The sequence below is a fragment of the Fringilla coelebs genome (genome assembly GCF_963513975.1).
Source record: "Fringilla coelebs genome assembly, chromosome: 6".
NCBI lineage: Eukaryota > Metazoa > Chordata > Aves > Passeriformes > Fringillidae > Fringilla > Fringilla coelebs.
In genome coordinates this window covers 52,716,099-52,741,992 of record NC_140034.1, presented here as the reverse complement: position 1 = coordinate 52,741,992, position 25,894 = coordinate 52,716,099, and the positions used below count along the sequence as shown (strand labels likewise).

Here is a 25,894-nt window from a genome sequence, read left to right as displayed (position 1 = left end):
TTGCACCTGAGCACCAGGACCAGCAGAAAGAGATGTCCTGAGTGGGCAGACTCCGAGTGGGATGTGGAGACCCTCAGAGCAGGGTACAGTCACTCTTGCGTGACACCTTGGAAGTGGCCCGGATGAGCCCAAATTTCCTCTGGCTGTACGGGGGGTAGCGCGGGGCGTTGAGCGACTCCCGGCCCATCCCACGCTTCAGGCACCCACGGGGGTGGGAGAAGGTGTCAAAGCTGAACTTCCCGTGGTGCGTTCCCAGGCCGCTGTTCCCTGGAATACACAGCACAGGACCCCGGTGGGTAGCTGGATCTGGCCATCCTTTGGGTCAAAGAACCCAAAATTTCACAGGCTCCCAGCTCTGTGAAAGCAGCACCACACCTTCACTCAGCTGCTTTCCAAGCCATGGATGAGCTTCCCAGGAATGTGACACAAAGAGGGGGTGACCTAGTGCATGCCCAAGAGGATGTTTGGAGTGGGAAGATTAGGCTGGAAGGTGGAGAGATTCCCAAAAATTCTTGTCAGTGGATTTCACCGTTTCATTTGTGTTTAGCAACTGGAAGGGTGTCACTGATGAGGTGATGGTAGCGGCAAGATACTCCCACAAGATGAGCTTCCCTACCACAGGAATACCCTCCAAAAGACATCCCATCCATGCTGGATCCAGCCCTGCTGCAAGGGGGCAAGACTGCAGGGGTGGAGAGGCAAAATTAACAAGGTGCCTTTGGCAAGGTGGCACCCAGTACCAAGGATGAATGTTGGGAGGTGGAAGCTGGCTGGCCAGAAACAAGCACAGAAAAGCCAGGCAAGCTGGCAAAAAATAACAAAATCCAGACATCATTTGGTAAGAGATGGGATAAAATGCCATGAATCAGCCTGGGCCAGTCAGTCTTCCTGATAAAATGCTAATCATGGTTGGGGTGATGCATTGGGTGCTGTTCCTCACACATCAGCAGCCCCAGGAAAAATGGAAGTCACTGATACCTCCTGGCCAGCTGAGTGGGAAGAGAGGAAAAAGGTGGAAGACAGGAGTGAAAAACAGGAGCTGGTAGTGGAGATCATGCCATAAAAAGCAGGTGTCTCCATCACGGAATCCCAGGATAGTTTGTGTTGGAAAAGACCTTAAAGATTATCCAATTCCACCCCCATGCCATGTGCAGGAACACCTCCCATTAGACCCGGTCGCTTCAAGCTGATTCCCTATGTGATAAGCAAGACATTTCCACGGATCCAGGGAACACAGAACTTGGGATGGGGAGTATGGAGAGAAAGAACCTCAGGGTGCTCCATAGGTGTCCAGCAAAGCCCAAGAGCCCAAGGTGAAGCAAAGGCCTTCTGGAGGAGAATTTCCTTATGGACTACTGAGCCCTCTGGAGCTGAGAGTTCCTCCTGAGACCCTTCCTGACCATGAGTGGGATCACACCTGGCTCCCAATGGCCAGGATTGGGGGTTTTGGACCTACCAATGCCTCCAAAGGGCAGTGAGGGCAGTGTCACGTGCATCAGGGTGTCATTGCCACAGAAGCCACCACTGCTCGTCCGCTCCAGGACCCGGTTCACCACCTGGGAGTGACATGAAGAAGATGAGACATGGGTGTCCCACCCCATTCCCCTACTTCCAAACACAATCCATACCCCCTGACTAGGGCTGTGTGCTGTAAGGGAAACATTTGGAGCACAAACATGGCTGGATACAGCTGCCAAGGAGCACAGGGCAGGTGTAGTCCTAGGTGGCTCTACCTTGTCATCCGAGGAGAAGGCATAGACAGCCAAGGGCCGCTCCTGGCTGTTGATGAAGTCAATGGCTTCATCCACGTTGGCGATGACGACAATGGGCAGGATGGGCCCAAAGATCTCCTCCTGCATGATGGGATCTGAGGGCTTCACATCCACCAGCACCGTGGGAGCTGTGGAGAAGAAACCTGACAGCATCAGCTGGGCACAGAGGTTGGAGATGGCACCTTGGTGATCCCCCAGGACACATCTCCTGTACAAAAGGACACCTGGCTAAGCACCCAGTTCCCCTCCTAATCTTCTCCAAACCTGAAATGTGCTCTGTGCAAGGATGAAGGTGTGAGTGACCCCCAAGCCTCACCGATGTAGCGCTCGGCCTCATCCGTCTGTCCCCCGATGGCCACGCGCCCGCTGCCCAGCAGCGCCCGCAGGCGCTGGAACTGCTTGTCACTCACAATGCGCCCAAAATCCGGGGATTCTCGGGGGTTGGAGCCATAGAAATCATTGATGGCCTTTTGCAGGGCTGGGAGCAGCTTCTCCTGCATCTCTAGGGTGCAGAGCAGGTAGTCGGGTGCGATGCAGGTCTGCCCCGTGTTGAAGAAGCGGCCCCAGGCCACACGCTGTGCCACGTTGGTCACATCACAGGTGTCAGACACGTAGCAGGGGTTCTTGCCCCCCAGCTCCAGCGTCACCGGTGTCAGGTGCTTGGCAGCGGCTGTCATCACGATCCGCCCCACTGGGGAACTGCCTGCGGGCAGGGAAAACATGGATTGAGGTGGGAATCCCACCAGCCATTGCACGGCTCTGGGATGTGGCACTGGGTCCCACCAGATCTCAGATACACATCCCAGATCCTCCAACAGATCCTGGCACACATCTCCAAGCCAATCCCTGCCTTCTTAGCAGGGATGTCTGGATGGAACCTGTCTTCCTCCTCTCACAACGTCCAGGCAGGGCTCTGCTCTGTCCCATGGGACGTACCAGTGAAGAAGATGTAGTCAAACTTGTTCTCCAGCAGCCTGGTGGTCTCCGGCACACCACCGGTCACCACAGCAAAGCAGTCCTGCAAGGAAATGAGAAAGGCCCCCTCTTGTCACCGTCTGTCCCCACCAAAAGCATCCTGGGAGGCTGGGACACTGGCTGGGCATGGAGGAAGGAAGTTGGGCAGTACATGGACCCAGAGACAGGGTGTGAGGCAGGCTCAGAGCACAGCTCTGTGCGTGCAGGGGTGCCCCAGCCATGCCACAGGGATGGGGAGAGTGTCCCACCTTGTCCAGGTAGCTGGGCAGCGCTTCTGCCACGAGTGTTTCTGTCTTCTTGGACACCTCAGATGGTTTGACAATGACACAGTTCCCTGGGGAAAGACAGACAGGATGTTGGAGCTGTGACATGGTGACAGCCAGCCCCTCTATGGACGAAGTGCCCTCACCAGTGCTTGGCACTGCTGGGATCCTCCAGGCCAGGGGACTGGAAGTTTGGGCTCACCGGCAGCGATGGCCCCGATGAGGGGCACCAGGAAGAGTTGGATGGGGTAATTCCAGGGCGCTATGATGAGCACCACCCCGTAGGGGTCCTTGCGGATGAAGGCAGAGTCCAGCTGCATCGCCTGTGGGACACCTGCCACATCAGGTCCCACCTTGCACCACCATCCCACCCAGCTCTGCCTCCCATCCTCTCTCTCCCCTTCCCTCTCACCAGAGTCCTGTCCACCTTCTCGTCCTTCATCCAGTGGGACAGGTTGTTCAGGGTCTCATGGAGCTCATTCTTGCACAGGAGGATCTCAGATAATTCGGTTTCAAAGGGTGCCTGCAGACATCAAGGATGCAACATGTGACCTTGGCATATCCTGGAGGTCTTATCCCAATGCTCCATGGTGTTTTGCCCAGGATTTGGGGACTGGAGCCCTCTACGTCCCATGCTGGATTTGAATCCCTAAGGGCACTGAGCACCCCCTGTGTCTGCAACATGACATTTTTAAGCACTGATTGCTTAAAAATAGGAATAATTATGAAGATCCCATTCATCCAGACAACAGGAAGAATAGGGAGGGTGTCCAAAGGGACTAGGTTGGAGAGGAGAAGACAATGAGCTCTTTGTGGTATTAAGGCTCTGCCTGCAGAGCCAGGGAATCCGGGCCCGGGGAGTCACAACCTGGCTGAGCCCCATGGGAGGAAAGGGGGTGACATCAGGTGGGAAGTTCAGGGCAGGGAGCAGGGACATAAATCTGGGATTAATTTGTCCAGGGAAGAGGGAAACTGAGGCTGGTGGGTGTGGGAATGGCTATCCATATCAAGGGGCTCCTCACCGTGCCCTCTGTCTATGGCAGAGCAGGGATGGACTTTGGAATACAGTGACAGCGACATGCTTCATCTCAGTCTCCCAAATCCAGAGGCTGCAAGCCCGAGGCAGAGCCCAGGCAGGGCTGGAGAACCCAATGAGAGGAGGACAAAGCACCCCCAGCTGGGCTGTGGGAGCCCCTCAGCTCCTCTGGCCACCAAGTCTGTCCCCTCTCACCTTGCCCAAGTCAGAGGCAGTGGCATCTAGGATCTGCTGCTTCTTGTCATCCAGGAAGCGTCCCAGAGCCTCCAGCTGGGCCACACGGTATTCCATGGGCCGAGTCTTACCAGAGAGCCAGGATGCCTGCAGGCGGCTCACCAGCCCTGCAAAGGGGTTCCTGCTGTGGGGACAGGGGTCTTAGAGGGATGCCAGCACCATTCCAGCTCCTCAGAGCTCCACATCACCCAAGCCCAGCATCCAAGTGCCACTCCAGGGAGAGGATGAAGCACCGGGACCCCTCCTGCCACCCGTCTGTCCCTCCACACTCTCACCTCACGGTGTCACTATCCACACTTCCGTTCCCACCATCGCCCTCGGGGGCTCTCTTGGCCTGGCTCTCAGGAAGCTGCGGGAAGACAGTTCCAGTCTCCATGCTCCCACGGGTGCAGTGTGGGATAGCTGCACTGGTTATCAACCACAGCTTCCCTCTTCCTTGCTAACAGGGTGGCTGCCAGCTTCCTGCCCTGCCCTTTGGCTGCCTGTCCTTCCCCTTGGCTGCTTGCCCGCCACACCTCCCTTCCAGCTAAAACAGCTTGGGGTGGGAAACGCCCCCCAACCCTCCCAGCACCCCCCAAACCAGAGGAGGGAGGCACAAAGAGAGGCTGGGAGAGAGTTTGATGCAAAGTCTTTACTACAGGCAGAGTACATGGAGCAAAGAGCAACAGCGAGGAAGGAGAGAGGTTCATTCCAAAGGACAAGTCCGTGTGAGGGGAGATGGGACTGATGGGAGCTCTTCTCCACCAGAATGAGAAGTTTGGACTAAGAAAAAGATTTTGGTCATTTCAGCTGTGTCCTGGAAAATGGATTGGAGCAGAGGCCACAAGGGTTCAGGAGGGGATGTCCATCCTGGCTGTCCGACACGCTCCAGCGAGGCAAAGGACACAGTAAGGAAGTGTGGAGTGTGATGAAGAGGGAGAACGAGACAGTTCCAGTTCTTCCCACTGACTCGGTGGCATCTTCAGAGCAGGGCATGGCAGCCTCAGAGCAGGGTGCAGGTGCCCCTGCGCTTCACCTCGAAGGTGGTCGTGAGGAGCCCCAACTTCTGCTGGGTGTAGGGGGGGTAGCGCGGGGTATTGAGCGTTTCCAGCCCCATGTTCCGGTGCAGGCAGCCACGGTGGAGGGAGAAGGTGTCAAAGCTGAATTTCCCATGGTATTTTCCCAGGCCACTGTTCCCTGGAACACACAGGACAGGTCCATGCTCAGGATGGGACTCTGCTCCTGATGCTTGCCTTCTCCGAGCATCAAAATGAAGGGAAAAGACACCTACAGGATTTTCTGAGCAGCACAGACAGGGAGGAGCAATTTCATTTTTCCAGTGCCTCCTCCAGGTATATCATGCTCAGTCCAGCCAATCTTTCTGCAGCTCAGCAGTTTGGAGGCCCCAGTGTCTCCTTTTTACCCACCTCCATTTATCTACATAAGCTTTCCTGGGTTCTGCAAGTCTTGATTTCACTCCATGATGCTCCAATGTATCTCCCCACAGCTGGAGCTGTTCGACCCTCTTCCCAGAACTCTAAAAGCCTGGAGCCACATTGGCAACTCTAGTTCTCCCAGTTCCTGTGGCAGGTTTAACTGGAGGTTAAGTGACTTCTCGTGGAAGCTTTGGTGCCATCTCACCCCAATGACTTCAGCCCCTTCACCTGCTCTAAAGTGGCTTTACCTAATAATTGAAGGTGGTTAGTCTGAATCATTCTCAATTAAGATAAGTTACGGAATCGGAAGTACAAAAAATTGTTCCCTGAGCCACAGGCAGGTGAGGAATTAATTGTCTGGGTGTTTCATTATGTCTGACTCAGGTGCCAGCCCTGACAGAGATGCTGAGCAAGGGTAGCTGAAAGGACCAAATGAAGGGACTTATCCCAGAAGTATTTTGGGAAGAGATCAAGTCATATGGAAGTATTCTGGGAAACAACATTCCTGTACTCCTGTATCCCTAGACCATGCTGCACCCACAGCCCAGGGCTAAGCAGCTTCACTTTTCACCTCAGAAAGCAAAAATTGGTGCCTCTGGAGACCAAATATTTCTTCTTCCCCAAAAAAGATCTCCAAGATCCTGTAAGAGGTTCTCCAGGTTTTCATAAGCACTTTGTTCCTACTATTTTGTCCTAAAAGTTGGAATGAAGGTACAACCTGGCTCCTGAGAGACATTAAGGGATCCAGCCCAAAACCACACTGGCTGCAGGAAGAAACTCCCATTCCTCACCGTGACTCAGGCCACGGATCACACCTGTCTCCCAATGGCCAGGAGTGGGGATTCTGGACCTACCAATGCCTCCGAAGGGCAGTGAGGTCAGTGTAAAGTGCATCAGGGTGTCGTTGCCACAGAAGCCTCCGCTGCTCGTCCGCTCCAGGACCTGGTTCACTATCTGGGAGGGAGCAGAGAAGGTAGATGAGGGGCTTGCACTTGGCAAACATTACCCAGTTTACCCATCAGATGTTCCCAGAGTTTTTGGGCTCTAAAGACCCTTCAAAGCATGTCCTGGGGCTCATGGAGGAGGTGCCTGACTTCTCTCCCCACTTTTTCTGCTCCACAGACACACCTTGCTGTCGCAGGAGAAGGCATACAGGGCCAATGGCCGCGGCCGCGCGTTGATGAAGTCAATGGCTTCATCCATGTTGGCGATGACGACGATGGGCAGGATGGGCCCAAAGACCTCCTCCTGCATGGCAGGGTCTGAGGGCAGCACATCTGCCAGCACCGTGGGAGCTGCAGAGAGGAAACTCAGACAGCATCAGCCAGGCACAGAGGTCGGAGATGAAACCTCCCCTCAGGACCCCTAAAACTCTCTTCCCTCTAGAGCCTCCCCTCTGTATGCAGACCCCCTGAAAATCCCCAATGTGCTCACTAAGGTGTGAGTGACCCCCAAGCCTCACCGATGTAGCGCTCGGCCTCATCCGTCTGTCCCCCGATGGCCACACGCCCGCTGCCCAGCAGCGCCCGCAGGCGCTGGAACTGCTTGTCACTCACAATGCGCCCAAAATCCGGGGATTCTCGGGGGTTGGGGCCGAAAAACTCGGTGATGGCCTCACGCAAGGCAGGCATGAGCTTCTCCTGCATCTCTAGGGTGCAGAGCAGGTAGTCGGGGGCGATGCAGGTCTGCCCCGCGTTGAAGAAGCGGCCCCAGGCCACACGCCGCGCCACATTGGTCACATCACAGGTGTCAGACACGTAGCAGGGGTTCTTGCCCCCCAGCTCCAGCGTCACCGGTGTCAGGTGCTTGGCAGCAGCTGTCATCACGATCCGCCCCACTGGGGGGCTGCCTGCAGGAAGGGAAAACATGAATTGAGGTGGGAATCCCACCAGCCATTGCACGGCTCTGGGATGTGGCACTGGGTCCCACCAGATCTCAGATACACATCCCAGATCCTCCAACAGATCCTGGCACACATCTCCAAGCCAATCCCTGCCTTCTTAGCAGGGATGTCTGGATGGAACCTGTCTTCCTCCTCTCACAACGTCCAGGCAGGGCTCTGCTCTGTCCCATGGGACGTACCAGTGAAGAAGATGTAGTCAAACTTGTTCTCCAGCAGCCTGGTGGTCTCCGGCACGCCACCGGTCACCACAGCAAAGCAGTCCTGCAAGGAAACAGAAAAAATCCTCTTGGGTCACCATCTGTCCCCACCAACAGCATCCCAGGAAGCTGGGACATTGGCTGAATATGGAAGGTGGAGGTTCTGCACATAGATGATGTGTGGGGATAGTGGGTGTGAGGCAGAGCTGGGAACCCCATGGTCTAGGAAAAACAGACAAGGACAAGAAGGGCTTCTCACATTGTCCAGGTAACAGCTCAGTGTTTCAGCAATGAGTCTCTCTGTGTTCTTGGAGATCTCTGAGGGTTTGATGATGACACAGTTCCCTGGGGGAAGATGAACAGGACATCAGCACACAGTAACATGGTGACAGCTACCCCTTCCGGGGACAAGACTCCTGGGGAGATGCTGGCACTTCCAGGCCAGGGGACTGGAAGTTTGGGCTCACCGGCAGCAATGGCCCCGATGAGGGGCACCAGGAAGAGTTGGATGGGGTAATTCCAGGGCGCTATGATGAGCACCACCCCGTGGGGGTCCTTGCGGATGAAGGCAGAGTCCAGCTGCATCACCTTTGAGGAAGAACATGACCTCAGCACTGCCTTCTCCACCAGCAATCCCTCTCCCCCCTTCTCTTTCCCCAGAGCTTCCTTCTTACCAGGTTCTTGTCCACATGCTCGTCCTTCATCCAGTGGGACAGGTTGTTGAGGGTGACATTGAGCTCATTCTTGCAGAGGAGGATCTCACTGAAGAAAGCCTCAAAGGATGGCTGGGGACAGATATCATGGAATTGCCACCCCATCATTGACCCTGTCACCCTAACACAGACCCTATTACCCCCACACCAACCCCATCACCCCAGGAGGCATCTCTCCCCTCTTCCAAACATGAATAGCAGGAGGATCTCTTAAGCAGAAGTTTCCATCACCTCCAGTAACTCCCAGGGAATATCAGAGACCCAGAAATTTCATGAAAATAGTTACTTGGCCAGAAGTGGGAAAAAACCCCCAAAAGTTAAAATTTTCACGCTATTTAACAAATTCCTGAGCTCAGCACTGTGAACTGGCAACAGAGCCCCAAGCCAAAGGGATACTCAAGCAATGTCACCAAAGCTCCTGAAGAGCTGGTCCTGATGGAAGGCATCCTTCCCACATGGATATTCAAGCTGGAAGCAAAGCCCCAACCTCCCTTCCACTGCATGTAGACTAAAGCTGCACCTTTTAGTCTTAAATTTAGTCAAAGTCTTAAGACCTCGACTAAAGGGAAGTAATAGGGACCAAAGCTTAATTAAACCCCTTGCGATGGAGAAGTGGGTCCTCTTGATAGCTTCAGGGCACAGATTGGGATCATATAATCCTTGCAGGAGAAGTGCAAAGACACCAGGGATAGCCCATCAGGCTCAGTGGAGCCCCTTCGTGACCCGGGGAGTAAAGCTCCTGTGCTGCAACATCGTATTTTGGACTCCTCCAACCCAAAACCACCCCTGGATTGGAGTCTTTCTCCCATCTCCACACCACTTTGGGGTTGGGAAGGCTGGTTGCTGATTCCCAGGATCTTCCACCACCAAGAGACTTTCAGGTCCCCAAAAAGCAGCTGCCAGAAGGCGCAAGGACCCTCTTGGAAGCAAGGGCTAAGGAGGCACATGAGATAATGGAGTGAAGCAACGGGTCCATTCTCAACCCAGGATGCTGATGGCATCACCAGGATAAGGAAGATGATGGTTCATTAAGAGTTTTGATGGGATACAAAGGTTGTGAGATAGGACATCCTATCTCTGAGGTTATCCCAGTGCGACCAATCATCAGCATCAGAGAGGAACCGGCACCGCTGGAGGTGAGACACCACCTCAGCTACGTAAGAGCAGGTGAAGTGTCCATCTAGCTATGAGGGCCCGGCTGCATAACAAGCTCATTACTGGACAACCGGATCTAATTAGGAGTAATTAGGAAAGATGATGGACACACTCAGAGCACTGATGCCTATCAAAGCCTGGCTGAAGGAGAAGGCCTCACCTCCGACAAACAAGGCAATTAGGAGCCTTGGGAGATGGCAGAACGGGGAAAGACATCGCTGAGGGCATGAGCCACTTCACTGATGCCGAAGAAAGAGGTGAGGATTATATCATGGAATCCTGGAACGGTTTGGGTTGGAAGGGATCTTGAAGCTCATCCAATTCTGCCCTGTCATGGGCATGGACACCTTCCACTAGCTCAGGTTGCTCCAAACCCCATCCAGCCTGGCCTTGAACACTCCCAGAGATGATGAGCTGCGACCACTAGAATTATCCATAGTGTGGATGCTCCCACTTCACCAGCAGATCATGCAGGAACTCCTGGCATGCCACAATACCCCGAGCAATATCCAGAGCCCTGCCCATGCCACCGTGCCAGTGAAACCAGTCCCTTGGAGGCCCTGGGAAGAATGTGCAGTGCCAGCACGTTGCACAATGCCAGTAATCCTGGGTGTGCCGGGCTGGCCAGGAGCACCCCAGGATGTCACCCTTGTGGAGGTCACATGGACCCTCAGGATGCAGACCAGAGTGTGAAACGCTTCCACCTCAGCCAATCACTGATAGGCCAACACAGCCTTTGCCTGGTTTCAGGGCACCAGGGATGGGATCAACAGCACAGTCCTTCCACTATCCCTGGATCTGCAGGGATCCAGCACTTACAGATGCACCAGTCTGGGAGCACATCAAGGGGGAATCAGGACCCCAAGGAAGGGACACCTCTGTGCCCAGACCCCCACAAGGATGCAATACCCAGACAAGGGAGTATGAAGGACTTCAAAGATGTGATGCCAGTAGCCCCCAATTCCCAGCCCCTCGTACCTTGCCCATATCCAATTCAGTGGCTTCCAGAATCTCCTGCTTCTTGTCATCCAGGAAACGTCCCAGAGCCTCCAGCTGTGCCACGCGGTATTCCATGGGCCGTGTCTTCCCCGAGAGCCAGGATGCCCGCAGGTGGCTCACCAGCCCCGCGTAGGGGTTCCCACTGCAGGGATGGAGTGATAGCTCCATTCTACCTCCCCAGAGCTTCATGTCATCCCAGATCCACATTATCCCATTCCAGCATCAAACTGGACCCCAGAATCCCTGGGGACAGAGCAGGGAATCCGCACACACCTGTCTCCCTTGCTGCTGGGAGCAGCCCAACACAGCACCATTCCCCTCAGATCCTGTCTTCTCCCTTGGGCCATTCTGGGACATAGTGGCTCACAGACCTCAGACTTTTCCCCCAGCACCAACCTGGGGTCCCCGTTGCCCTGGCACTGCCACAGCTTCCACTGCCCACCTCCCTGTCTCCCTCCTGCCCCCAGCCTCTCGCTCTCACCATGGAGTGCTGCAGACCATTGGCACTGGCCCCTTCCCGATCCCACTGCTTCCACTGCACCCAGCAGCTTTCCCAGGATCTTTGCCAGGATCACTTCCTGTGGTGCTGCACTTGCCATAGCCCAGGAGCTGCTGCCTGGGGGGCTCGAGGGACTGCTGCATGCCAAGCTGCTGGAGGGAGCTGCCGGTCTCCATGGAGAGCGTGGTGGCCCTGGAGAGAGAGACACTGGGTGGGTTATGCCAGGATGGAAGTGCTGGAGATGCCGGCTCGATCCCAAGAGGAGTCACCCACGGCACCTTTGAAGAGCAGCTTGGTGCTCGGGGCCGTCCTGGTTATGGGGTGACTCAGCCCAGGGCAGCTGCCGGAGGCCCTGGGAGATGCCTGGGATTCCCGGGATAATCACCATCCTCTGGACACTGACCTGCCCAGGCTGCCCTGCTGATTTAGGGTCACCTATGGGCACCTCAGGGACCAGACACCCCCAAACCTGGGAGGCAGAGCTGCAGTCTCCCATCTGTCACCCTCTCCCTCTCCATGCCCGGACACCCACCCTCCCTCGAGGGAACACCCCCTGTGCCCCACAGCCCCCACTGGCATGGGGGGGCAGTCAGAGGGGTGCCATGCAGCGAGTGCCAGTTTTGGGGACCCCACAGTGCTTACCTGGGAGCTTGTGTGGAAGCTGGAGGAGCAGGAGGCCAGGCAGGCACTGCTGAGGCTTGGGGTGGGGGTCCCTAAATGCTGTGGGGCTGGGCCCCATGGCCAGGGGCGGGAAGGATTTGGCCCCGCCTCTGTGGGGCTGGCAGTGGGGACAAGGTCTGGGAAGGGATAGGATGGAATGGGACCTCCCCCTTGGGATGGTGGAACTCCCATGGCCACCTCACCACCACCATGAACCTTGACCCATTTGGACCCCACAGACACCCTTCATCCTGCTCCCGTGATCACCCTCACCCATGGGGTTCCCACAGACACCTCTCATCCTGCTTCCCAAGGGTTCCATGATCAATAGACTCTACTCATCCTGCTCCCAGGAAGGGCCATTTGCCCCAGCACCCCAGGGTGGCTCCCATTGCCTGGGGTGTGGGGGGCCCTCAGGATGGGTGTTGCCCCTGCCCCATTGCCATGACCCTTCTGGGGCTGTTCCATGCGTATCCCCCCTTTCCTGCAGAAACCAGCACCCTCCCAAGAGTCTCATCCCAAGAATCCCCCGCTACCGGCTGGGCCAGATCCTGCCCCGGAGATGTCAGTCACCCCATCCGCCCTGCCCAGCAGTCCCCTCGCCCTGCCCCGGGGCACCCTGCCGTGCCACGCACCCTCTCAGCCCCAGCTTTGGGGTGACACCAGGACAGGCACGTGCCCTACACCCCCCGACTGGTGTGTCCCCCCGCCCAGGCACTCTGGCACATCCCCCGGACCGGGAAGGGGAAGCGAAAGCAGCAGGGCATAACATCCAGTGCCACGGGCACGCCGAGGAGGCAGCACCCACCCCGAGGCCGGGTGGGAGCGCTGGGGAGGCTGGGGAGTCACAGGAAAGCGGAGGGGAGGGTAGGGCTGGGGTGCTGCGTGATGGGGGAGCAATGGGTGCTGCGCGGGGGGGTCAGGGTGCTGTGCGGGTTGGGGTATGACGAGTGCTGCAGAGGATGGGGCGCTGAGAACGGCCGAGGGTGGGGGACACTGAGGAGGGCGGCAGGGACCGGGGGGGGCGGTCCGGGAGCGGAGGCGGGGGGGGGGGGGGCCGGGAGCGGCCCCTTTAACCACCTCCGTCCCGCCCGTGCTAACCGAAAGAGGAAGAAGCTCCCGCCCCGCCCCGAGAAGCTCCGACACGGGCAAGCAGGGCTGGGGTCGGTGTGACGGGGCGGGGGGGCTGTGAGAAGGCTGGGGGTGCTGAGCCCAGAGGTGCAGTTCTGGGAGCGCAAAGCTGGGTGGGGGCACGGGATTCAGGGATGCAGGATCTGAAGGTGCAGAACACAGGGGTGCAACCATGAGTGCAAGATCTGGGGGTGAAGAGCACAGAGGTTCAGGGCTTGGAGACGCCATGTACATGGGTACACGGTGCTGGATGTAGAGGTGCAAGGGCTGGGGGTGCTGGGCATGAGAATGCAGGGTTTGTGTGTGCAGGTCACAGGGATGCAAAACATATGGGTGCAAGACCTGGGGTGCCAACTGGGTCCCTTCCACCCTGACACCATCCAGGGCCCTCCAAAAGCACCAATGGAGAAGGACGTTGATGGCTGCCAGGATGGGACCAAGACAGTGCCAAGTGCCAGACTGGACACTGAGGGGACAGAGACACAGGTGAGACCAGGGGGACACCTGTGGGGGGGAAGCAGGCTTGTGGTGGCCATCCCTGAGGGGTGACAGCTGGAATCACCCACAGCTAGACGATTTTGTGGGTGCTCACTCTGACTACAATGAGGAAGAGGAGGAGCAGAAGTACTTTCGTCGCAAGCGCCTTGGTGTCATCAAGAACGTGGTGGCTGCCAGCTTGGCTGGCACCCTCACTTACAGCGTCTACCTGGGTATGGGACCTCCCAGGGACCCCCAGAACAATTCAAGGTGTTCAGGGCATGGGGTGACCACCTCTGGACCCCCCCAGGTCTGCTGCAGATGCAGCTGATCCTTCACTATGACGAGACCTACCGGGAGGTGAAGTACAGCAATATCCGGTTGGAGGACATTGACCGCAAGGTGCTGATGGGCATCAATGTCACACCCGTGGCAGCGCTGCTCTACACACCCATCCTCATCAGGTACGGCCCCACCACGCTCCCGGCCATCATGGATTGCTGGCATGGCCACCCACACTTCTGCTCCTTGCCCTGGCAGGTTCTTTGGCACCAAGTGGACCATGTTCCTGGCGGTCGGTATCTACGCGCTCTTCGTCTCCAGCAACTACTGGGAGCGCTACTACACACTGGTGCCCTCTGCAGTGGCCATTGGCATGGTGATTGTGCCCCTCTGGGCCTCCATGGGCACCTACATCATGCGGTAGGCATCGGGGGGCTGGGTGGGGTGTGCACGGGGTGCTGGCTGACCCACTGCTCCACACAGGATGGCCCAGAAGTACTATGAGTACGTTAACTACAAGGAGGAGCAGGAGAAGGAGAGACAGCGGGCACCACGGGATGCCTGCAATGTCTACATCATCATCTTCCAGACCGTCTTCTACTCCTGCTTCCATGTGAGGCCCGGTGGGGTGGCTGGGATGGGCGGGGGACCACGCCAGCAGCACTGAGCGTGCACCCCTCTACATCCTGTAGTTGAGCTTCGTCTGCGCTCAGATGCCCATGGTCTTCTTCCTCAACAACTACCTCTACCAACTCAACCACACGCTCTTTGCAGTGAAGCACTGTGGTGAGTCTGCGAGGCAGGGCACGGGGTGGCACGGGGAGCCCCCCAGTCGGGATTAACCATGGCCTGTGCCCCACTGGCAGGGACCCTGAGCCACGGCATGCTGCCTGGTTTCAACAGGACAGTGCTGCAGGGCCTTCCCCGCAGTGTCAACCTCATCATTGTGGAGAGCGCATTGATGGCCGCTGCCTTCCTCGCCATGCTGGTGGTGAGCGCCAGGGCGGGAAGGGACAGGGATGGGGTGGACGATGGCAGCACCTCACCTGCTGGCACTCTGCAGGTGCTGGTGCTGTGCGGCGCAGCGTACCGGCCCATGGAGGAGATCGACATGCGCAGCATCGGCTGGGGCAACATCTTCCAGCTGCCCTTCAAGCACATGCGGGACTATCGCCTGCGGCACCTCTTCCCATTGTTCATCTACAGCGGCTTCGAGGTGCTCTTTGTCTGCACTGGATTCTCCCTGGTAGGATCTGTGATGGGGTGGGAGGTGACGGAGCGGGGACAGGTGATGCTGAGCCTATGCTCGCTGCAGAACTACGGCGTGTGCGCCCTCGGGCTGGAGAGGTTGGCGTATCTCCTCATGGCCTATGGCTTCTCCGCCTCGGTGTGCTCCAGCCTGGCCCTGTGCATGCTGCGCCTGCGCCGGCACATCCCGCTCCTGGCTGGAGCCTTCATCCACACTGTGCTCCTGGTGACGCTCTTCTGCTGGGCGCCGGAGCCCCGGTACCTGGCGCAGGCCCCGCTGCTCTACAGCATTGCCGCGCTCTGGGGCACAGGCAGTGCCCTCAACAAGACCGGAATCAGCAGTGAGTAGTGGGAAGGTCCTAAAATAGCCTCTGTTGTCCCCAAAACGCCTTGGTGGTCCCCAAAATAGCCTGGGTTGTCCCAGGTTTTTCTACACATCCTCTCCACATTCCCCCGGCACCGTGATTTCTTTGTCTCAGTCCTCGGATCCACGGGACAAACTCACTGTGATTGTCCTCCACGCCAAGGGGACATGGCACAGAAAGGGGACACTGATTCCAGTCTCTGCCACAGTCCTCCTAGGGATGTTGTACAAGAAAAAGGAGCGCCAAGACTTCATCTTCACCATCTACCACTGGTGGCAGGCCCTGGCTATCTTCACCGTCTACCTGTGGTCGGGGCTGCCCATGAAGGTAAATCCCAGATATGCTCCAGCCCACTCTGAGAGCTTCCAGGCTTTTGGGGGACACGCCCCCACACCAATCTCAAAATTCCATGTGCTGCAGGCCAAGCTGTCCATCATGCTGCTGACGCTGGTGGTGGCAGTGGGGACATACCTGTGGATGGAGCGGAAGGTGGCGTGGAACATGGAAGTCCGGCTGCCCCGCATCCCACGCCCACGCCACAAAACACGTGGATACCGCTACCTGGAGGACAACTCGGATGAGACTGGTTCTGACGGTGACGGGGACAAGGAGGATGATGACAGGCACCCAACTGAGGCCACTAGGGAGGATGAACTGCCAAAAGAGGACGGGGAGCAGCTGGGATAGGGACAGCCTGTCCTGGGCCCCATCCTACTCTTGGTACCTGAGGGGGTTCCACAGCTCCCCCCGGGTGGGCCCAGAATTCTGCAAACCCCCTCAGGTCAGGCTTGTAGCCCCCCAAGCTAAGCCTAAAGCCCCCAGGCTGCCCAGATCCCCCCACATTGGCTGACAGACCCCACGCTGGCCCATGGACCCCCTAGATCAGGTCCGCAGCCTCCAGATTGATCTACAGCCCCCCAGTTGCGGTACAGAGACCCCTGATTTGTGGTACAGCCCCCAGGCAGGCCCATAGCCCCTCAAATGATGATGTAGTTGCTCAGGTCAAACCTGCAGGCCCCCATGCCAGCCCCAGAGCCTCCCCACACAAATCCACAGCCCTCCCAAATTTGGCCAAAGCCCCTCCAGGTGAGGCCCACAGACCCCTGAGCAGATGAACATACCCTCTAGCAAGGCTTGCAGTCCCCCACAATGTCCTGCAGACCCCCAGCTCTCCCGTATTAGCCCGCATCGACACCTCCAGACCCTGCAGGGTTACCCTGGAGCCCCCAGGCAGATCGACACCCTCCCAAACTGGCTCACAGCCCTTCAGACCAGACCCACAGGCACCCTAGGCAGACCCTGCAGCCCCTCCGAGGTTGTCCCGGAGCCCTTCTAGCTCAGCCTGCAGCCCCCCAGGCCGGCCCCGCAGCCTTCCCGACCTATCCCATCCCCATTTCCTTCAATAAACCCCCTCCCTCCGTGCCCTGGGCCCTTACCTCTTCCATCCTCCGGCCGCGCACCCACAGCGTCCCCTTCCCGAAGCGGAGACTACAGCTCCCGACGTGCCACACGCTGCCCCGCGCGATGTACGCAGGGAGCTGTAGTCCTCGCCACGTGGAAAATGCCTCCATCTCCCCACTCAAACCACAACTCCCGTAACCGTTCGCGTCGCCCGGTGCCATTATTGCCCCCCCGACTTCCGCGCATGCGCGGTGCGGGCTGTTGTTGTGGCGGCGCGGCCCGGCCCGCGGCTTCACCCGGGCGGGAGCGATGAGCGACAACGATGACATCGAGGTGGAGAGCGACGTGAGTTGGGCCCCCAACCCCGGAACAATCCCTGGGATAACCCCTCGTGGCTCTTCCCCACATTAGGAGCTCTGGGAATGGGGTAATGTTTGGTTTGTATGTGTTCTTCCTTCATATGGCGGCGCCCCCCCCCTACCATCTTCTTCCTCTTCCTCCTCGCCCGGGTCGGGGCTCCTCAGGAGGAGCAGCCGAGGTTTCAGTCTGCGGTAGGTCGCTGGGGGCCGCCCCGCGGCGCCCCCGGGATCGGGAGCACGTGGGCGGGGGTGTGAGGGGGGGCGGGATTTGGGGAGGGGGTGACATGGAAGGGGACTGGGGGAATGGGGATCCTGGGGGAGATGGGGGTGTTGGCCGTGTCCTGTGGGGATCGGGGTGTTGGGGGGGCATCAGTGGGGTTGGGGGTGCTGACGGGGACACCAATGGGGTTTGGGGTCTTTTTGAGGGAAACATACCTTTGGGGCTGGGGTCTTCTGGGGGGAAGCTGTGACATGGAGAGGGATCTGTGGGGTGGGGGTCTTGGGGGAAAAATCTGGGCTTGGGGGGGTCCTGTGGAGATGGGATTCTTGGAAGGGGGGACACCAGTAGGGCTGGGGGTCTTTTGGGGAGGAGGGTTGGGCCTGGGGAGGTGACACCTCTGGGCTTGGTGGTCTTATTTGGGTTGGGGGCTGTGACACAGAAGGGGATCCATGGAGTCATGTCTTTTGGGGGGGCAGCTGGGTTTGGGGGTGTCCTGTGGGGCTGGGGGTCATATGGGTGGTACACCAGTGCTGCTTGGGGTTGTGTGGAAGAGGATCCCGGGCTCTTTAGGGGAGGGGGAGTGGGAGGCTTTCTGGGGGAAAGCGGGGGTGTTGGGGGGGTGTTGCGTGTGGGGCCGAGTCACTTGTGGGGGTGGGGCTACATTTGGGGGGCACAGGGGGAACAACACCAGGGGTTGACAGAGGGCATGGGGGGAGCTTGTGCTTGGTTGGTTGGGGGGCAGGGGAGGAGGTGACCATATTCCAGGGGGAAAGTGCTGTACCCCCCGCCCCGGGGCCCGGAGCTGCCCCGGCAGCAGGAAGCTGGGGAAACCGAAAGCGCTGGGAGCCGCCTCCTTCCCACACCCTTGCGGCCCAGCCGGAGGCGTCACAGCCACGGAGCCGCCCTGGAGGCTCAGCTGAGCTCCCACAGTGATTCCCAGAGGGAATCTGGGGGTGCAGGTGGTGGCCTCCTCCCGGTGCCACCCCTATCCCCCCCTCCCAGGCCGACAAACGGGCTCATCACAACGCGCTGGAGCGCAAGCGCAGGGACCACATCAAGGATAGCTTCCACAGCCTGCGGGACTCCGTGCCCTCGCTCCAAGGAGAGAAGGTGAGTTTATGGAGCGTGCTGGGGGCACGGAGAGTACCCACCCGTGGTCTAGGCCCCTTGATTTGGGACAATCCTGAGGCTCTCGTGTGCCACAGGAGTCCCCAGTGAGGACCAGAGCCAGGGTGGGATGAAGCAGGTAAAATACCAGTTTTCCCCCCTGGACTAGGTCTTTATCTTGCCTCTGGCTTTTCCCACTATTGCAACAGGCATCCCGGGCCCAAATCCTGGACAAAGCCACAGAGTACATCCAGTACATGCGCCGGAAAAACCACACACACCAGCAGGACATCGACGATCTCAAGCGGCAGAATGCGCTGCTGGAGCAGCAAGGTGGTAGCTAAGATCCGGCTGGAGATGGGGTCTGGCAGGGTCTGCGATCCAGGAGCTGGGGCCTGGCAGGCTTTTGGAGCCAGGATCTGGCGTTCAGTAGAATTTGGGATCTAAGATGCAGTGGGAGCTGGGATCTGGCAGGAGATATGATCTGTCAGAATCCAGGATCTGGTGGAAGCTGAGATCCACTGGGAGTTGGGATCTGGTGGGAGCTGAGGTTTGGCAGGACCAGAGTTTGGCAGGCTCCAGAATTCAGTGGGAGCTGGGGTCTGGCAGGATCTGGGGTCCAGAAGCGTTTGGGATCCAGTGGGAGCTGGGGCCTGTCAGGAGCTGGGCTGCAGGCAGGGCCAGGCCCGGGGGTGACACAGTGCCGTCCCTCACAGTGCGTGCACTGGAGAAGGCCCGAGCCAGCGCCCAGCTCCAGGCCAGCTATCCCGCGGACAACAGCCTCTACACCAACCCCAAGGGCAGTGCCATCTCCGCCTTCGACGGTGGCTCCGACTCCAGCTCCGACTCGGAGCCCGACGAGCCGCAGAACAGGAAGAAGCTGCGCATGGAGGCCAGTTAGGCCCCTCCGCCGCCCCCCGGCCCGTGGCAGGACTCGCTCCCTCCGCTCCTAGAAGCTCTTGGACTGCAGCTTCCCAGCCCTCCCCGGCCCCTTCCCTGCTCCTACCGCGCCGGCCCCGGGGGGAGCCGACCAGGCCGAGCAGAAAGACTTGGGGCGGTCAGGGAGACTCCCCCGCCAACTCCCCTCTGCTAGCGACCCCCCTCCCCTTCCCTCCTGGTTTTATAGGAGCATTTCTATTTATACCCGGGGACCAGTGCAGTCCAGAACGGGGAGGAGCCAGGCAGCCCCCCCCCAAAAAAGGAGCAAGCACTGGGGGGGGATCTCCCTATTTATTTTCTCCATGTGCAACTCCACCTGCCCAAGTCGGCGGAGCACAGAGCCAGGCTTGGGGGCTCCTTCCCCACTCCTCCTCCTCCTTCCCTCCCTTGACCCTTCCCAACCTCCGTGGCATTTTCTGAACTCCAATGGCCCGTCCCTGCCCTGTAGGTGCCCCTTTTCCCCCCATTTTGATGCCATTCCATGGATCTAAGGTATGTTGTACATACTGCCCAGAGTTGTCTTGCAAGTTAAGGCTTCCCTTTACTATAAGACTATAAATAATAAACAAAAAAAGCCAAAATTCCACTTATTTTATCTTCCCCCGTGGTTACCGTGTGTTCTTGGAATGGGGGAAGTTGGTGCCACCGGATCCAGACGTGGCATCACCTCCTGCCCCGCATCCCCGGGGCCACCAGCACACAGCGGGTGTGACTTCTGGTTTATTGATGCCAAAAAGCTCTGCCAGAGCCGTGTCCCACCTTGGCTCTGGCCAGGATGGCAGCAGGACACCCGGCCTGGAGTGGGCTGGATTTTGGTATTGCTAGCACCCTGAGCACCGTGCTCTGCCTGGCCAGGCCGCTGCGGGGATGGGCTGCGCCGCTCGCTCCCGGGGCTCGGCACCCCGAGCCAGCAGCAGGACCCTCCTACTCGGCAGTGGATGCTGGATCCAGGCTGGGCACAGGATACTGCAGGAAGTGCATCACCGCCCTCGCCACCTTCTCCGGGGCAATGTTGTAGACAGGGTGTGTGGCCTGCTGTGGGAGAGAGAGGGATGGAGGATGTTAATCACAGAGTCCTGGAATGGTTTGGGTGGGAAAGCACCTTAAGGATCACCTAGTCCAACCCACTGTGCACAGGGAATCTCTTCCATCCCAGGTTGCTCCAAGCCTGGTCCAGCCTGGCCTTGGACACTTCCAGAGATGGGGCAGCCACAGCTTCTCTGGGCAGCCTGTGCCAAGGCCTCAGCACCCTCACAGGGAAGAATTTCCCATCTAAAATTCCCCATATCCCATCTAAAATTCCCCTTTTCCAGTTTGGAGCCATTCCCCCTTGTCCTGTCACTCCAAGCCCTTGTCCAAAGCCTGACTCCAGCTCCCTTGAAGGTCTTTAGGCCCTTGAAGCAGCTCTAAGCTCTTCTCCCTGAAGCCTTCTCTTCTCCAGGCTGAACCTCAACTCTTTACACTGCCTTTCTCAGTGCTGTGGAGCGCTGGAAGCTCATCCCTGCCCTCCCCAGCAACACCTGGCACTTACCAGGCAATTCTCAGGGATACCCAGGACCACCTCATTGTGGAGATCTCCACTTCCGAAGTGCTGTGCAATGGCCAACCCACTCAGGCAGTAGCAGGTGTGGTAGAAATCCCGGGATCTGCATGCAAAGGAATACTGGGATGCTGAGGGGACATCTGGGCATCCCTGATGCCAGGCAGCCCTGTGTTTCCCCCCCGCACTCACTTTCCTGGCTTATCCAGCAGCCCGCCAGCTGGGCACTGGCAGCACAGGAGAATGTATTCCTGCAGTGCCAGCTGGTCGAACATCCAGTGTGCCATGCTCAGCGCTGGATCACCTGGAAGGGAAACCCAGAGGACAAACACCACAGAAGGTGTCAAATCCCTCCAGATGCCATTCTGGGGACAGAAGAAGCCTGTGGCAACTCACCCCTGGCATGGAGTGCCCGATGGAGCAGGGGCAGGAGCCCGGCTTGCCAAAAGGAGTAGCACCCATCCACTAGCTTGTTGCAGCGGCCCTGGAATCCACCCTCAAAGCGCATCTGCCGCCCGGTCACCCAGTGCTGCGGGGCGATGGGAACCAGTGTGGGACCAAAGCTCCCCGGCAGGATGAGAGCCCCAGTATCCCGGAGAGGGGTCACTCACCAGCAGGCTCCGGAGGTTCAGCAGATGCTCCTGCTTGAGGATGACCAGCGCGGCCACGCCGCAGAAAGTGTAGCCGCCATGTGCCTCCATGCCCGGCACGCCACCAATCCCACCCTCCCAGTTCTGGCACCTGTGGGAGCAGGGTCAGGGCAGCAGGGATGCCAGGAATGTCATCCCCTGTCCCCCACCTGTCCCCAGATCTCACCTGGCAATCCACTCGGCCGTCCCAGCGAAGAGTGCGGGCGTCAGGATGTTGGTCAGCGAGGCCACTGAGGCGGCGCAGTAGGCGCTCCTGCGGGAAAAGGGTGCCCAGAGATTCAGGAGATAGGTGCTCAGGGATGTGGCACCGGCACCCCAAAGTGGCACCAGCTCCCTAAAATTACACTGGCTCCCCAAAACGGCACACGGTCCCTGATCCAGCACTGGCTCCCTGTGACGGCGCCGTGCCATGGCAGTAGCTCGTGTCACTGTCCCCTGCAATGGCACCAGCACCCCAAAACAGCATTGGGTCCCCAAAACTACACCTCCCCATGGCACTGGCTCCCCACCATGGGACCAGCTCCCCCGAACAGCACTGGCACTCCAGTGTGGCACCAGCCACTCCCCAGAACACCACCAGCTCCCCAAAACACAATTGGGTCCACAAAACTGCTATGGCACTGGCTCCTCAGAATGGCATAAGCTCCCATTTTGCTCCCCAAAAGTAGCGCTGACTGCCCAAAACTGTACCCCAAATTAGCAGTGGTTCCCCACCATAGCACCAGCTCCCCAAAATGATACTGGCTCCCAAACATCACCAGCTCCCAGCATCAAATCCCCAGAATGGCACCAGCTCCCTACCACAGCATCTGCTTCCAGCACTGGCTCCCCAAAATGCCCAGGCCCTCCAAAACAGCCTCCCCACGCAGCCCTCACCCACCTGACATCCACCTCTCCACCCACATGCATGAGGAAGGAGCCATCCGGCTGCTTCAGGGAGTGCAGGTATTCCAAGAGCTTCTTCCTGCAGGAGCCAGGGGCTGTGAGAGGGGGGACATGCAGCCCACATCCCACCCAGCTCCTCCCGGCCCCCAGACCTGTCGATGACGCCGAAGGCCTCCTCGGTGCCGATGATGCAGAGCGCGTTGACGGCGGCATAGGTGGGGGCAAGGTGGGGGTGCTGGCCGGGGCCCCCCCCAAATCCACCCTGGGGGCTCTGGCACCGCCTCAGGAATTGGCAGACACTGTCGGAAGGTGGAGAAGGGGCTCAGTGTCACCTGCGTCACCCCACTGGGGTGATGCATCCCCTCCCAGCCTCATGAATCCCCCCGAGGTCAAAGCCGGGGGTGTCACCCTCCCATCTCCGTCGTCACGAGGAAGCCGCCGGAAGAATGGGCGGCATTGACGGTGGCAGGGAGACAAAGCACTCCTTTGCTCTGGGGACAGCGGGAGGTGGCACCTCCGGAGTCACGCGGGTGGCCAGCAGCGACAGTGGCCATGGTGGGGTCCCCCCAGCACTCCCCACTTACTCAGAGGCCACCGAATCAGGAATGGGCTCATCCAGCAGCTCCAGGCTGTGCAGGATCCAGTAGCAGAGCCAGGGGCGGCTGGCATCCAGACACTGCAGGGACAGAGGGGACAGTCAGGGAATGGCACGGGACATGGCAGGAGCAGGCAGGAGTGAGGAGACAGCCAAGAGAATCCCCAAAGCATTGCTGGGATGAGCGTGAGCACACAGGGAATGCCGTGCCCACCCTGGGGCTGGCAAACCCCCGGCAACAAACAACCCTGGTGACACCGGCAGTGGCTCCAGGTGGCACATCCAGCATTCCTGGTACCTCATAGGCTTCAGTGAGCTGCCGGAGACCTCTCTTCAGGTAATGGAAGTGCTTCTCCCGCTGCAGGACGTACCTGGGATACAGAGAGGATAGGATGAGCAGGCAGGGTGGCCTGAAAAAGCAGGGGACAGTGGCAGGAGGGGCAGAATCCTCCTGCAGCACCCACTGGGGTCAATGGGTCTTTTAGGATGGGAGTTATTTATGGTTATTGGGAGTTTTGATACTCACTGTGAGGAGTGATGGTTTGTCTTATAGGCATCATAGACCTCCTGCACAATGTCCTCCACCTTGGACTTATCAGGAAAAATGGGAAAAAAGACTATGGTGAGCTCTGGGAAGAGGCTCCACACATCCCAAACATGATCCCCACTGAGACCCGCAACTTCTACCCCATCCCAGGAGTTTATCTGATTCACAGCCCCGTCTCACCCAGTAAAACCAAAGTAAGAATTCCCAGGAGCTTTGTGCCCCAAATTATGCCAGAATCCAGCACCATGCCGTGCTGCTTTACAAATCCATCTTGAGTTTGGTTCAGCACAAGACCATCATAGAAAACACTCTCCTCCCGCTCACGCTGGGATAACTGGGGACTTGGACACTCTAAGCCACGGTAATACTCAAGGAAATACCCCGGGATCAGCCTCAGGGGTGAGGAGGGGCCACACGGGGACGTGCATTCATGGCACTGTGTCCTGCCAGGGCACAATTGAGCAAGAAGAACCCTATGGATTAGGAAACCCGGAGTCACTTTTGACCCCGTCCCAGAACCCAGGGGAGCTGCCAGGGGCTGGGTCAGGATAGAGAGACGGAGAGAAGAGTCTGGCTCCACCACGACCCCTCACCCTCCTGCCGCTGGTGCTGGGGGACGTATTCTGCGGAAGCTGCCGTGGCTGGCGGGCGGCACCACCGCCGAGCCCCCCAAACACTGGTCACTGCTGGGCTGTTGTCACAGGGGGTGTGGGGACAGTAGTTGCGTGGGGATATCTGGATCATTCAATCCCACGGCACCCCTGAGCTCCGTCCCAGAGCAGCCCAAAGCCCAGCCCCACGGCAGCCCGGCACCCTAAACCCCATCCCATGGCACCCCAAAGCCCAGCCCCACGGCACCCCAAAGCCCAGCCGCACGGCAGCCCGGCACCACACGCCCCACCGCCCGGGCACCCCACGCCCCACACTGCAGCCCCCCGGCACCTGCTCGGCGGAGGTGCAGGTCCGCAGCCCATCGTCCCGCAGCCGCCGCCGCCCGCCGGGGCCGGGGGCCGCTCCCGCCATGCTGCGGCCGCGGGGGCAGCGGGCGACGGCGGCCGGGAGGGGACGCGCGGCCGCGCCCCTGGCCACGCCCACCACACTCGACCACGCCCATCTCCAGCTGACCACGCCTCTTCTTTGTTGGGCACGCCCAGCCCCGGCGCGCGTGCGCAAAGGGGCCACCCCGGGGCCGCTGCGTCATCGTGATGTGACGTCATTTATTGCATCATCATAAAACCCACGGGTTGGGTTGACAAGAACATTAAAACCCATCCAGTTCCACCCTGCCTCATGAGCAGAGACACCTTCCACCAGACCAGGTTGCTCCAAGCCTTTCCAGCCTGGCCTTGGACACTTCGAGGGATGGGGCAGCCACAGCTTCTCTGGGATATCCCCTCCAGTGCCTCACCACCCTCACTGTAAAGAATTTCTTCCTAATATCCAATCTACGCCTCCCCTTTTCCACTTTGGAGACATTCCCCCTTGTCCTGTCACTCCATGGCCTCATCCCAAGTCCCTCTCCACCTCTCTTGGAGCGCCTGTAGGAACTGGAGAGGGCTGTAACTCTCACTGAAACCTTCTCTTCTCCATGCCGAGCAATCCCAACTCTCCCAGCCTGTTCTTAGCCCTTGGAGGATTTCTGTGGCCTCCTCTGGACTTGCTCCAGCAGCTCCCTGTCCTTCCTGTGACAAGGACCGCAGGGCTGGACACAGTGCTCCATGTGGGGCTTCACCTCAGTGGGGCAGAGGAGGACAGTTCCCCCCACCTATTGCCCATGCTGCCAGTGACACAGCCCAGGACATGGATGGCTTTCCAAGACTGCCAGCACACCTTGTCAGGTCATATCCAGCCTCTCTTCCCCCCAGATTCCTCTCATCTGGGCTGCTCTCCATCCCATCACCCCCACAATGACCTTATCTCAGGAGCTGTCCTGACCCATGCGCCAACCCTGTCCTTGGCCTTGTTTACCCCCACGAGGTTCCCATGGGAACCTTGTCCCTGGACAGGAAAACCTGGACAACCCACCCTTGTCCAGGTCCTGCCGGGTGCCATCCCATCCTTCCTAAGTGTCACCAGTTCCTCTGGTGCGGCTTAGTGTCACCGCAGTGTCCCCTGCTGCACCCCTTTGTCCCAATGCCCCCAGAGCAATCTCGGGTACATCCCTGGTGCTCCCAGAGCCCCGGAGTCCCCACTGCTCCCCCTGGTACATCCCCTGTGTCCCACCTCCGGTTTTCCAGAGCATCCCAAACATATCCTACGGTGCATTCCTGCCTCCATCCCCCCGTTCTCCCCAGCTCTCAGTCCATCCCCCGCGTCGCCGCCCAGTT

At 58.7% G+C, this 25,894-nt stretch overlaps 5 protein-coding genes across 9 annotated transcripts; 2 read left to right on the top strand and 3 right to left on the bottom strand.

Annotated features, from left to right (window-relative positions):
* Nucleotides 1-73: 73 nt before the first annotated feature.
* Nucleotides 74-4,656, bottom strand: LOC311154548 (aldehyde dehydrogenase family 3 member B1-like; the record flags this gene model as incomplete). 2 transcript variants are annotated; one of them, XM_084207152.1, is made up of 10 exons in its annotated part: nt 74-267; nt 1,457-1,556; nt 1,734-1,900; nt 2,089-2,475; nt 2,709-2,790; nt 2,996-3,081; nt 3,213-3,333; nt 3,423-3,533; nt 4,242-4,404; nt 4,556-4,656. In XM_084207152.1, 10 exons carry the CDS (start codon nt 4,654-4,656, stop codon nt 74-76), a joined length of 1,512 nt encoding a protein of 503 aa, XP_084063278.1. The 2 variants fall into 2 exon arrangements, with proteins under 2 accessions (XP_084063278.1, XP_084063279.1); XM_084207153.1 differs by having other exon boundaries at nt 4,242-4,420; nt 4,590-4,656.
* A 581-nt stretch (nt 4,657-5,237) lies between these two features.
* LOC311154547 (aldehyde dehydrogenase family 3 member B1-like) lies at nt 5,238-12,013 on the bottom strand (the record flags this gene model as incomplete). Its single annotated transcript, XM_084207151.1, is given in 12 exon segments — nt 5,238-5,456; nt 6,550-6,649; nt 6,824-6,990; nt 7,158-7,544; nt 7,778-7,859; nt 8,055-8,140; nt 8,263-8,383; nt 8,470-8,580; nt 10,642-10,804; nt 11,144-11,350; nt 11,352-11,353; nt 11,804-12,013. Coding segments are annotated over 12 exon segments (1,830 nt in total). The 3' UTR covers nt 5,238-5,262.
* A 1,328-nt stretch (nt 12,014-13,341) lies between these two features.
* UNC93B1 (unc-93 homolog B1, TLR signaling regulator) lies at nt 13,342-16,843 on the top strand. 4 transcript variants are annotated; one of them, XM_084208593.1, is made up of 11 exons: nt 13,342-13,438; nt 13,521-13,662; nt 13,740-13,893; nt 13,970-14,131; nt 14,195-14,324; nt 14,404-14,497; nt 14,578-14,702; nt 14,775-14,957; nt 15,027-15,300; nt 15,533-15,651; nt 15,745-16,843. In XM_084208593.1, exons 1-11 carry the CDS (start codon nt 13,355-13,357, stop codon nt 16,009-16,011), a joined length of 1,734 nt encoding a protein of 577 aa, XP_084064719.1. In that variant the 5' UTR covers nt 13,342-13,354; the 3' UTR covers nt 16,012-16,843. The 4 variants fall into 4 exon arrangements, with proteins under 4 accessions (XP_084064719.1, XP_084064717.1, XP_084064718.1 ...); XM_084208591.1 differs by having other exon boundaries at nt 15,533-16,843; XM_084208592.1 differs by having other exon boundaries at nt 14,578-14,957.
* A 176-nt stretch (nt 16,844-17,019) lies between these two features.
* Nucleotides 17,020-19,950, top strand: MAX (MYC associated factor X). Its single transcript, XM_084208596.1, has 5 exons — nt 17,020-17,070; nt 17,250-17,276; nt 18,307-18,414; nt 18,621-18,744; nt 19,128-19,950. Exons 1-5 carry the CDS (start codon nt 17,035-17,037, stop codon nt 19,310-19,312), a joined length of 480 nt encoding a protein of 159 aa, XP_084064722.1. The 5' UTR covers nt 17,020-17,034; the 3' UTR covers nt 19,313-19,950.
* Nucleotides 19,951-20,090: 140 nt separating this feature from the next.
* Nucleotides 20,091-24,647, bottom strand: LOC311155416 (protein farnesyltransferase subunit beta-like). Its single transcript, XM_084208594.1, has 12 exons — nt 24,510-24,647; nt 23,547-23,611; nt 23,319-23,391; nt 23,010-23,101; nt 22,578-22,724; nt 22,421-22,504; nt 21,707-21,793; nt 21,502-21,631; nt 21,287-21,419; nt 21,083-21,194; nt 20,882-20,996; nt 20,091-20,385 (listed from the first exon to the last, which is right to left on the bottom strand). Exons 1-12 carry the CDS (start codon nt 24,588-24,590, stop codon nt 20,275-20,277), a joined length of 1,230 nt encoding a protein of 409 aa, XP_084064720.1. The 5' UTR covers nt 24,591-24,647; the 3' UTR covers nt 20,091-20,274.
* Between the last annotated feature and the right edge of the window lie 1,247 nt (nt 24,648-25,894).

Coding starts and splice junctions, on each gene's coding strand:
- UNC93B1 (XM_084208590.1), top strand. CDS start 13,355: ATGGAGAAGGACGTTGATGGCTGCCAGGATGGGACCAAGACAGTGCCA. Junction 14,132..14,194: donor ATGGGCACCTACATCATGCG/GTAGGCATCGGG, acceptor TGCTCCACACAG/GATGGCCCAGAAGTACTATG. Junction 15,301..15,532: donor CAACAAGACCGGAATCAGCA/GTGAGTAGTGGG, acceptor TCTCTGCCACAG/TCCTCCTAGGGATGTTGTAC.
- MAX (XM_084208596.1), top strand. CDS start 17,035: ATGAGCGACAACGATGACATCGAGGTGGAGAGCGAC. Junction 18,415..18,620: donor CCTCGCTCCAAGGAGAGAAG/GTGAGTTTATGG, acceptor CTATTGCAACAG/GCATCCCGGGCCCAAATCCT. Junction 18,745..19,127: donor TGCGCTGCTGGAGCAGCAAG/GTGGTAGCTAAG, acceptor CGTCCCTCACAG/TGCGTGCACTGGAGAAGGCC.
- LOC311155416 (XM_084208594.1), bottom strand. CDS start 24,590: ATGGCGGGAGCGGCCCCCGGCCCCGGCGGGCGGCGGCGGCTGCGGGAC. Junction 21,794..22,420: donor GGTGGAGAGGTGGATGTCAG/GTGGGTGAGGGC, acceptor CTTTTCCCGCAG/GAGCGCCTACTGCGCCGCCT. Junction 21,195..21,286: donor TCGGGCACTCCATGCCAGGG/GTGAGTTGCCAC, acceptor TTTCCCTTCCAG/GTGATCCAGCGCTGAGCATG.